This window comes from Gallus gallus, chromosome 8 (genome assembly GCF_016699485.2).
Source record: "Gallus gallus isolate bGalGal1 chromosome 8, bGalGal1.mat.broiler.GRCg7b, whole genome shotgun sequence".
In the NCBI taxonomy this organism is placed as follows: Eukaryota; Metazoa; Chordata; class Aves; order Galliformes; family Phasianidae; genus Gallus; species Gallus gallus.
In genome coordinates this window covers 27,537,612-27,548,635 of record NC_052539.1, presented here as the reverse complement: position 1 = coordinate 27,548,635, position 11,024 = coordinate 27,537,612, and the positions used below count along the sequence as shown (strand labels likewise).

General features: G+C 39.0%; 1 protein-coding gene across 5 annotated transcripts in view; it reads right to left on the bottom strand.

Moving 5' to 3' along the window:
- Positions 1-1,287: 1,287 nt before the first annotated feature.
- EFCAB7 (EF-hand calcium binding domain 7) overlaps positions 1,288-11,024 on the bottom strand; it is a 52,468-nt gene continuing 42,731 nt past the window's right edge. For all 5 annotated transcript variants that reach the window (XM_046944721.1, XM_046944722.1, XM_046944720.1 and 2 more), the window contains 6 exons: positions 10,428-10,585; positions 10,037-10,170; positions 7,830-7,978; positions 5,671-5,880; positions 3,033-3,140; positions 1,288-1,977 (listed from right to left, as the gene is read on the bottom strand). In XM_046944721.1, the coding sequence (XP_046800677.1) occupies positions 1,903-1,977; positions 3,033-3,140; positions 5,671-5,880; positions 7,830-7,978; positions 10,037-10,170; positions 10,428-10,585 (834 nt within the window). In that variant the 3' untranslated portion in view covers positions 1,288-1,902. The remainder of the gene's footprint in view (positions 1,978-3,032; positions 3,141-5,670; positions 5,881-7,829; positions 7,979-10,036; positions 10,171-10,427; positions 10,586-11,024) is intronic.

Here is an 11,024-nt window from a genome sequence, read left to right as displayed (position 1 = left end):
GCGAGTTCCGGGCGCGGCGGCGGCGGGCGCGGGGGGAGCCGGCCCCGCTCGCTCCCCGCCCCGCACGGCTCCGCGCCGCCCGCCCCTTAAAGGCGCAGCGGGGTCCGGGCTGCGGCTGTCAGGGCCCCGAGGGCAGCGGGACTTCGGTTCTGGGCGGGGAGAGAACGGCAGAAGTCAGTGCTGCTGCTGCTGCAGACGCCGCCTCTCCCTCCTGGCTGCCGGTTGAAGAGAAGCAGCGAGCAGCTGACGCCCGTGTTCTGCCTTAAAAAGTAGAAGCTAGAATGTTTTCCTACCTTGGTAGCGCCTGAACTTGAAGCGAACTGGAAATACTCTGCAGATACAGCCGGGATCCCCACTCTCCCCGGCAGAAAAGCTGGAGAATGCCACAGAGAAGAGAACTAGCCTATGTTCCCCTTCAAAGAGCTGCTGAAACTCTTCTTAACAGTGAGATCTGAAAAGGTCCCATTCCCCATTGCTGTGTCACGTTTTACTAGACCTTAACCGTAGCAAAATCAAGTCTCTTTGCAGTGATTACTCAGCTAGGCACTTGTTTCTTTCCTACAGTGCAGAAAGAATAGTACGTGGGTTCCTGCTACATCTACCAGGCCTGACACCAATGCCAAAGCAGAAGTAAGGCAAATAATTGTGCTTGCTCTGTATTGCCTACAGCACACATGTAGGTGTTTTACTGTTCTCCAGTTCCTTCTCACAGATGCTACCAGGGACTCCTGATGTACCCACACGTTGCCTGAGGCAGTGTTTACAGGGCTCTGTATGGTTGGCTGCAAGTTACCAAATATTTCTGGAGTCTTTTAGTACAATTTCTACTGCTTTTAGGCCATTCTGGAAATGAAAGTGATATCTGCTGCACTTGTTAGGAAGAAAAAAAAGCTCACCAGCAGACCTGCCTGAGTTCCAGTTACTGAAGAGCATAAATCACAGCCAGCCTCTAGCAGCACTCTGATTTTGTAACTGACATTTACTTGCCCAGTGTATGATTACAGCAGAGCAACAGCGTCGTGCAGGAGGTGCTGGCAGATAAATATAGCTTTTCAAGACTGCTCGCCGCCCTTTCAGATGAGGTCACATATATTTAAGGGCTATTTTAAACTCAGGCACTCCTGAAGCATCCAGTCACCAGGGTCATCATTTTTTATATGAACAGACACTTTGAGAAAAACATAACTGCCAACTGAATGCTTGTAGTACCTCGAGCCTTCTTATTTCAGCTACGTTGGAAATAACTAGTTGCAGTTAACAGTTAGGAGCACAAATATTATTTCCTTATTGCATGTGAAAAGGCACATTTTATTTCATATAAAAGGGTATTTTAAAAGAACAAGGTATTATCAAATGACAAAAAAAAATCAAATCCTTTATCAGGAGATAAATAACCCCACCCCTTTTTATCTCTCACATAAAAATCATGGCAGTGTTCAATTAGGAATCCATCAGATCAATTTAACAAAGGTTTTTCTCAGTGAAGCAGTTCCAGTACGTGATGGAACTACATTAGCTATTACAGCAAATGAGGGCATATTTGGGGAAACAGCCCTTATGAAACACAATTCTATGACAACTGCCAGCTGTATCACCAAACAGAACTCATTTTTAGTGTCCCAGCGCTTTCAGGATGGTGTATTTCATTAGACAGCATGTGAACATTCCACTGTGTCAAGCAATTTTACAGACTTGCAGTTATTCCATCCCTATGCTATCAGTATTTGTGTTTCTTAAAAGCTATTAGCAGACACGGGATACCAGAAATAAGTACTTATATGATTCATTGGCTTTAACAAATGAAACTGAGAAGCGTACCAGCTTTGGAGGACGCACCTAGAAGTTCTGTTGCAGAGGCTGTGATTTAAACATTGCCAAGAAGCAGCACTCTGACTACAGTGTTTAGCGTAAGAGAGAATGCACACAATTATACAGCCATTCTTCCTGCTCGTTCAGTGGCATCACATGCTGAGAAACCTGTATGCAAGAGAGAAAACATTGGTGAAATAGATGTTTATTGAAGGATTGTATGTATATTACCTAGAATGCTATGCAAGCAACATTAAATATTTCAGTCCATGTATGACAAGTATTAACTGAAAAACAATCAGCACCTATTATGACAGCAAAGAATTCACAAGGGTCACTGAGCCTATCGTTTATACTGAGCAAAACAAATTAAAATGAACAAAACACACTACAAGAGGAGGCTACAATTATCTGAATTGTCAGTAGCAATATTAACGGGGCCCCCACCCTGCCAGTGTCACTGGGCTGTATCTGTTTCATACAACCACAGAATGGCCTGGGTTGAAAAGGACCACAGTGCTCATCAGTTCCAACCCCCTGCTATGTGCAGGGTCACCAACCACCAGCCCAGGCTGCCCAGAGCCACATCCAGCCTGGCCATGAATGCCTCCAGGGATGGGGCACCCACAGCCTCCTTGGGCAACCCGTGAACGGTGATCTGAATGCATGCAGCCTGGAAAGCTGTGAAATGTAAAGTAGTTTGCGCACCACCTCTTGGAAAGGAACAGACCATACTTCTAGAGCAGCTAAAGTTGAATTTTTCTCCATAAATTAAGGAAGGAAAATATCACAGTATTTTTTTCTCTGACTCATTCATACCTGGCTCAGTCTGTTTCTCAGAACAATCTATAGATTTGATTAAAATTTGTGAAATAAAACAAACAAACAAACAGAGTATTAAAAACATTACTAAGTGATACATGTATTGAATGGACAACTGAAAGAGGCACTATCATCCACAATCAGGGAGCACATGTATGACAAACTAAACACAATATAATTTTATATCAATCTGCACTTGGAAACATGGTTATATCAAGCATGTGTTCAGCTTTGAAATAGCAATAAAACAATATCTGATCCGTACTGGTGATGAAGACAGACTTCTTCACTATCCACATGCTTATTATCATGATAAAAGACTTGCAAAAGGAAACAGCACAGTTGTCAAATGATTTTTGCTTTTCGCTTAGATTTTAGATAGCTAAACAATAAATTCTTACCATCATAGATTTTGGTGCCACTTCCACAGCAAAAACAGCAAGGCCTCTATTACTTAGGCAGTTCCTACTCTGCTCATTGTTGACGTGAACAATCACTTTGTTATCAGACTGCAAGTAAAAAAACATGAAGGAGCCGATTAGTCTTAATGGTAAAGCGGCTGCTCTTTATGTATATGTGTATAAGAACTACACATTCCCCTCCTATTTCCTCAGCTATGCTATTTTTACTGGGTAGAAATACTTTAAGGATGCTGACGGCTGTTCTCTTAAAGGAATAAAAAATTCAGACACACATAAGCATCATCAGAGCCCAGATTCATAGTTAGAAGTAACTTACAACTCATGGAAATAACTTCAGCACTTCTGAAGATGCAACCTGGGAACCACTTAAGTGAGACAACTATTCACTATAGAGCATTACAGATGCTGAAAACATCCATAGCTTCAAAAGGTGAATGGACAAATTCATGTCAAAGAAATACATGAAGGGTTTTCAAGAGCAAAGAAAATATTTCTGTCTCAAGTGGTCCCAGAGCTGCAAATCACTAGTGACTGGGTGTGTGATCTGGTGAAGTGACACTGGATGTCTGCCTAGCTTTTGTACTTGCAACATCCCCTCCAGGACACTGCTGGAAGAAGGACACTGCCCTAAAAGAAGCTTTTATCTGATATTTTATAGCCATTCTGGTTTTCAAAAATCCTATCCCTATAGCAAAAGGCAATTTATTCAGGAGCTCATATGATATATTCTGAAATTATGATCAACTATGTGAGAATTTAAGTTAAATTCTGAAGTTAAATGCCCCATGTCAGGAGTAGGAGCACTTTTCACGTTGTGTTTTCTTTCAGATATGACCAGAGTTCCTCACTTGGACTGCCACAAGTCACAGATACAGCACGCACAGCAGTTTGTAAGGGACACTCATCAAGATGTGACTTGTCACAGTCTTCTGCTCATGGTTTCTTCCAAGCATTCTCTTGAGAAAAGCAGCTCATCTTCATAGAGATTTTAAAAAATATGGGGCAGAATTTGTTTAAGTATAATCACTCAATAGTCACTTCCACTAAAGGTATGCAAATGCTTCCAAGAAGGATCCACTATATAAAACTCAAAGCTGAGGTAAGGGAAAGTTCTTTGACCACAAGTTTACCTCAAGCAGTATTCAGACTCAGGATCTAAGGGCATACTACTATACTCTGCCACTCACTCAACAGAGAGCCTAGGAAATTTGATTCTTAGACAATGTTGTCCAACAGTCCCTCTGTATTGAGAAACAGAACAGAAACACAGTTACTTTAAGCAATTTATGCCATACAAGAAGCTCCTATCAGCTCTTTTTGCCAGCCCTTTCTAGCCTATCTTTGGTGCTCACAGTACAAAAGATTTGTGGGCCACAGAGTGTAAATATGGTCACTGTTGGCTGCAGAAATGTAAAGACAATCTAGTGTTAATCTTATTATTATCGTGATCTCCCAGGTGTTCGGGCAGTTTGGTGAAATCCTCACTTCTACTTGGCCATGGGAATTATTTGTACAGGAAGACACTTAAAGCAACAGGAAGAAAAAGTAAGGGAAATTCACCTAGCAGAGAGGGCATGCTAGTCCAAGTTTGTGCTTTGGATGACAGGAAATGCCATATTAACTATTTCTTTTGTCACACAAATGAGGCAATCGACTCGTTTCTACTTATTCTCTGTGATGGCTGAGGTTCTCTATGTGAGGTCTTTTCATCTTTGCAGCTCACATCCTGACTGGGGCTGGTTACAAGACAGACACCTTTCTCTACCCACTGATGAAATACATATGCAAAACGAAAACAGAATCCCTCAATAACTAGCATATTTCCTTAATTTAATTTCAGAAATAACAAAGACAATTATTTCCATTGAAATCATCAACACAATAACTGAAGATACAATCAGACTGCTTGCACTGTAGGAAGCTTGGAAGAAGGCAAATGCATAAAACTGCCCTGTCATTATTTCTTTCCAGACATTTACAATGCAAAGTCTCCAGCCAACAAATTCTCTAAGGAGATTTTCAGGGAAGTGCAACTATTTGCTCAATGAGGAGCAAAGCTATATATGAAACCCAAATGGTATAAATGGCAATGGTCAGTGATTTTCACCAGCCAGCAGCCAGGTCTTGTCTCCTTCTCAGACATACCCCTAAACATATAAATAACTCCAGTATACCTACCCTAAAGGGCGAAGTGCATTTCTAAACCTGTGGCTCCAAAGAACCTCCGCATTCAGTCCTAATATTAGTCCACCAACCCACCCCCCCCTTTGCATGTTTGCCCATTTAAAAATACACTTCTTGTTATGAGCTTCTAAGACTTAAAGCATCTTAAGTTTAGCGTCTTACTGCACAGTATTTATGTACTTACGATTCCTGTTATAAATGAAAGAGAATTAACAGAATATTCATCAAGATCGATGCAAAAGGGTTTAAAATCTGCATCTCACCAACAATTTTTACCTGGATTTCTGTTTGTTCGTGCCGATCAGTAGCAAAGTAGACCAGTAAGACTAGCAAGTTAGCAGAAAACATAATTCCCAAAAATGAAGCATGGAAGGAAAAGAACAATAACAACAGACATTAACACAAAGCACCTCACAGAAGTATCGTGCCGTACCTTATTTTCAATAACAGAAGTGATTCGCATGCCAGTTCTATAGGTATAGACAATTATGTTTTCACAGCCATCCATTACTTTGGCATCTCCTTTATTAACAACAGACTTGCAGATAGCCCTGTTGAGTTGCCAGCTGCCTGCCTCTAGATATATGGCTTTAATTCTGGGTTTGCATTTTTCTGCATAGATGTCGATGACAAAGGGGCATGCCTGCAATGGAGAAGAAGAGTTCTATCATCAATTTATCCTTGGCTTTTTCCTTCAGATTTTCACCCATAGCTCCTAGGGATTTTCATATATACTCTGAAGTAAAATTATCCAAATGAAAGTATGTCACTAAGTATTAAAAATCCCAAACCTGAGAGCTGTGGTGATCTTACGAACAGAGTGAAAGACCAGGACAAGAGAGCCAGTTCCAATTCACCTGATAGGCTGTTTGGTGCTTTCCCCTCCAACATAACAAATCCTTTCTTGGATAGCAAAACATACAGGAACGAATATGAAGTACTAATTTATTTCAGTTTCTGAAATAAACCAATCTCCTTCACTTGTCACTCTTCTGCTCTTTGTGCCACTTCATACAGATTTTAAATATCCACAATGTTGCATTAAGCACATTGCTGTTACAGTATCTCAGCTGAGAGAAGCATGTGGAACAACCAGGAGTTTACTTTTTTTTAGGCTAACTAATAGCAGCTTGGTTTCTTTCAAAAGGCTGTGGGAATCCACTAGGATTTTTCAGCTCTGCCTTGAACTTGATAGGCTCAACGCTCCTGAAATATCATACTCCAGATTGTTGAAAAACCAGGAAGAGGTTAAATTACAGACACCAGTTAGTACATATGCCTGTTTAGATGAATAACTAAGTTATTCAGAAAGCTACATTAAGCAAGAACTATAGACATAAAGCCATAGCTAATGTAAGACATAACATAACCAAAAGAAACTTGTAACTCCCCAAAAATCTCCTTTCTTAGAGGACAGCTCCCTCTTATGGGTTAAATGCAGAAAGACAATTTTGTAGTTGCTACGTTAGGCCTACTTGTAGTAAAAGGAGGAAGTGCTACTCCTTCAGAAATCATTCATCACGATCTCAGGGTTTTCACTGAGAGCCAAACAAAGTCTCTCTACCATACTGAATTTTTTGGGTCTGTATTTACATTTCATACACATTTTTATATGGGGACTATATAACCATATGGTCCTAAACTATTTCAACTAAAGCTAAATAAATAATATAAGCAGACTAAAACAAACAAAAACAAATCAGCTTTTCTTGGGAAAAAACAAGATAAATTATGAAATTATCTGCATATTTTATGCCTTTAATGATTTTTTTCATTTTTTTCCCCTCTTTATTCAAAATACCTTCTTTAGTATGAACTATTAATGCCAATGCTGATATGGCTTTGAAAGAATCTATAAGCACATAATAAAATCAGAGAAATACCATCTGGCCCTTTAAGCAAACAGTGTGCCACCCAAAGCTCTTTCACTCAAATTTTATGTTTAACCCATTCAGACACTGCTGTGAAAGGCAACAGTTAGCCACATCTGAAAATTATTAGCTCTGAGTCACATTTGGGGTGGGGTTGAAGTTATCTAACCCTAGCTGATATAACACACTCCAATACTTTATAAATCCATTCTCATCACCTCATTCTCTATCTGACATTTGTGCTAGTTTTATGTTACTGTAAGCAGTAATCACCTGTTTGCATTACACTAACTTTTCTTTTATATCACGACTGATGGCTTGTGCTGCAGCTTGGGACAGGAAAGTGACTAAGTTCTGAGTTTTGTATGTTTGCTGGCAGGTCACAGTTTACTACCACTATCTTCTTATCAGTGCTTACCAACAAGGTGTGTGAATCTTTTCAAAGGATATAACCAAAGATTCCCACTGCCTCTATCCCACAAAATACTGCCTTGTCTAAGGCAAAAGGTAAATCCTGTCTTACAACAGCGGCACGGTTATTCTAAGAAGCAGAATGCTACAGTGACCAAAAAAATTAACAAGTAAACCCTGTATCAGCAGTGTTCGGGTCGGAACACTGATCTACTAAAGTCAGTTTATGACAGACAGAAACAGCACTGCAATTAAACACATGCAGCAAGTTGTATGTGAAGCAATTACTTTTGCTGTACAGCTATCGTACCTCTGTCATTTCTAATGCTTTATTGTAGCCCAGTGACAATAAAGTGACCCAAAGGTCACTAGGATCCCCTTCACGGTCATTGGCTTCCATGAGATTCAGATCCATAAATCCTTGTCTTGTTAGTTCATTCTTCTTCATATCAAAATTCTCTGTTTAAAAAGAAATGTAAGGTAACATTACAACAATGTCTGTTCTCTCTGCAAACACCTTTGTCCTTCCAAAGCCAAACTTGTACTTAATGAGATTTACAAGACAGAGCCATCTTGCAGCCTCAGGCTCTGTAAGCATGATTTGGGAATTAATGCCCTTGACTAGATACCAGCCTTCTGCAGAGCTTCACTGTGGATTTCAGATAATGACAAGAAACTGTGCACCCTTTGTATAGCCTAAAAGAGGATGAGATTTCCAAAGACAAAAAATTCATATTGATTTTTTTTCCTTCTGTTAGCAGTATCTGTTGCAGGTGAGATTTGCAGAATAGGGTATATTAGGAATGGGAAATGAAAGTCTGATGGGGCCAGCATCCTTAGTGCTTGAGGCCCCTGATATAGAAGTGATTTACTTAGTTCTTAAAAAGCAATAAAATGCCAGTAATCCTAGCACCCCTCTTTTGATGGAATACGGTGGATTGACCAATCTAATGTCAGCAAACACATAATTGAAATGTCCTTGTGTCAGCGATTCTTAAAAATGGTTTTCTCATCTTCATAACAATGCTAAATCTTTACTATATATTATTAAAAAGGGATTACCAGTTTAATAAATCTATCTGAGGGTACAGATACTATAATAAATGGCTGTAACTTTGGTGTCAAGATTTATAATATTCGTCTGAACCCTTCAACTGATTAACGACCGGGTAATACATTCACCATATTCTCTTCTTTCCTCTTTTAAACGTATCACATACACTCCTATTCACAGTGAGACTAGTTCACAGATACCTAACACTGACAAAGTCATAAAGTGAGGAATAACATGTAAAGGGATGAAAGAGACATTGATTTATAGGAAAGTATTTTTGTATGATCTTTCCATAATTTAGGAAAAAACTCCAATATATCTGAGTGATTTGGAGAGAAACAGTTGGCAGGACTTGCCAGATCTTAAGTATTTTTTGACCTAAATTAATCAATGTGTCATAGCCTACAAAGGAGTTATACCTAACAGATGGCATGGGCTGATATTTAATGGCATACCATACTGGCATTTCAGATACGGGTTGCAGAAGAACTATTTTTTGTGCAGAAACTTCTAGTTTACAGACAACACCTTCTACATTTCCAGTTTGTCCATTAGCTTCAGTTAAACTGCCAATGTTTTGAAACCATTGATTTAATGCACTGTGTTACTGGGGCAGCATACAGCCACTGGTGGTTACATTTTTCTAGCCTTGTTATGAGGTAAATATGTGCAGGGCTAAAGCAACACCACAGAATTTCTTTTGTCTTCAAAATTGATGTTTGTGGCCCAATATTGCTCCTGCAAACTGCAGGACGTCCAGTAACATTGATGATATGAATCTGCAGACAGAAAGTAAAGTACAGCTGAAAGAAACTATCTGTCAGCTTCCTCATCTGACTTACAGAGCCTCAAAATCTCACAGCTCTCATCTAGCACAATATGGACAAACTGACACACCATATATGAATCTTTAAAAGACAGATTTCTAATGAAAAAACTGCTTACATCTGAAAAAAATATATAGTTGCAACAGCTGTTTTCTAGTGTCTACTTTTCTAAGCAAGCATAATAAGCTCTAGATGCCCTTGTTTTAAAGCATCTTATACACACTGATTAAATGTTCCTCTCAACACCTTATGAGCTATGAAAGCAGTATCAGCTTAAGTTGCAGAAAAAAGATTAAATCAATGAATATCTGTTATAGCCCAATTCACTATATGATCTGTGCTTAGAAAACCTGTAGTTTTTGGCAGCTGTAACATTTTTAATCTACAGAACTTTGCAATTAGCAATAGGAAGAATTTTCTTAACAGGACAGTGGCACACAAATAATAACAAAGCAAAACAAGGGACAGGAGATTGGAAAAGTAAAAAATTAATATTAATATATCTGTGTGTTCTCGGAACAGGCTGCAAAATACTCAGACCTCCTAAACTATATACATAGTAGGGTGCTATAGACAACAGTTTGCAAGTAGATTTATAGTCCTAAGTAGTTGTATTTTGCACAGCCACAGACTTACCCTTACATACAGCCCACACTTCCTCATCACATGTTTCACCACTAGTTCTCAATTCAAAGAAATTGTATTCCTCCAAACTCAGAAGGCCATTTCCATCCAAATCAATTGTTTCAAATATATCCAATAAAGCTGCTCTAAAAGATGAAAAAAATACTTTAATCCACTGAAGTTATTTTAATCCATGAAAAACAACTTTAATCCAAATACTTTAATTTTCTCTACTTTCAGTAATTAAAAGTAAAAAAGAAAAAAAAAAACACTGTTGGAATATAGTAAAGAATTTACTTGAGAATATTCCATGCAATAGTATTTTAGTAACTGAAAAGCTCGATGTTATTTGGATTGCATATTTTTGTATTGGTTTCCACACCTATCTGGGAAAAGGACTCACCGGAACTCTTTGGTAAGAGCCAGTTCACCATCTTCATCTCTATACACCAGTTTTGCTTCTCCAGTAATTTGTGATTTTACCTTTTTCAGCCTACAGCCTGTTGTGAATGGGAGTAGCCAGTAAACTCCTGATGGAAGCTCCCCTTTCCATCCAAACATCTACTCTTAAAGGAAGACAGACAAACCTTTAAGTTACTTTTCAAATGACGCCCTCCTTTATTAGCAGTAATAATCATACATAATCGATTAATTACTTGAGAACACTGGTAATGCTAGGTTCTTTCCTTAAAACAAACGCAAACATGGAAGAAGCCACGTGACGCCTTTTTGAAGGCCTCAAACCACTCCTAATTGCACTGCACTACAAGTTAAAAAGTTATTAAGGACCAGAGATGAGGGGAGAACAACTGGAAATGTCTAATAGCAGAGACATCAACTTTCAGATTTTCAACTCTCTTCAAATCTTAAACTTTAATACAAAAGCAGCCAAAATTAGGCTAAAAAAACCCACTCCCCTCCTGTTGTACCAGGTTTGTTCAAACTAGTAACAAAAACTGCATATGTACAAATTCACAACTGACAGTTTTTAAGAAGCAAG